The sequence below is a fragment of the Rhincodon typus genome, unplaced genomic scaffold, assembly GCF_021869965.1.
Source record: "Rhincodon typus isolate 14 unplaced genomic scaffold, sRhiTyp1.1 hic_rhity00011677, whole genome shotgun sequence".
NCBI classification, from domain to species: domain Eukaryota; kingdom Metazoa; phylum Chordata; class Chondrichthyes; order Orectolobiformes; family Rhincodontidae; genus Rhincodon; species Rhincodon typus.
Window position 1 is genome coordinate 6,515 of NW_025977315.1, and position 508 is coordinate 7,022.

Consider the following 508-nt stretch of genomic DNA (forward strand, 5'->3'; position numbering starts at 1 on the left):
AGGGAGGGGGGTGTAGGGGCCAGAGGAGGTGACAGAGACAGGGAAGGGGGTGTAGGGGGCTGGGGCTGACTGAATGCAGTTGACATGTGCACACTGTTATGTGATGACAGTCCAATGGAGTGAAACGTTGTGATTTTTGTGTTTGTGGGTGTTTTGTTTTATTTTGCAGACTCGCTCACTGGCTCCCGGTCACCCCGAGCGACGGCGGAGTCCTACCCAGCCCGTGGCTGTGATTTTTTCGGGGGCACCGATCGACGACCAGCCCCGTGAACCCCCTGGTGACCCCTCCACCCCCGGGGAACCCCGTCCCTCTCCGCTAACGGGGGACGAAGCCAGTGTCCAGCGACCCCTGTCCGCTGAGGTGGCCAAAGCCCCCGGTCTGACACGGGGGGCGAGAGTGGATCGGCTGGCGGAGTTGCCCCCCATCTCCGTGGGTTTGGAGCGACTCGGGTCAGGGATACTGCTCACTGACAGTCCAGTGGAAAATCTCGACTCGGATTCCAGGCCC

At 61.6% G+C, this 508-nt stretch overlaps 1 protein-coding gene across 1 annotated transcript in view; it reads left to right on the top strand.

The window, feature by feature from the left end:
- LOC125482523 overlaps positions 1 to 502 on the top strand; it is a gene marked incomplete at its 3' end in the record, with an annotated part of 4,855 nt that extends 4,353 nt beyond the window's left edge. Inside the window, exon 2 of the mRNA XM_048594608.1 lies at positions 170 to 502. Within this exon, the coding sequence (XP_048450565.1) occupies positions 170 to 502 (333 nt within the window). The remainder of the gene's footprint in view (positions 1 to 169) is intronic.
- Positions 503 to 508: the final 6 nt, after the last annotated feature.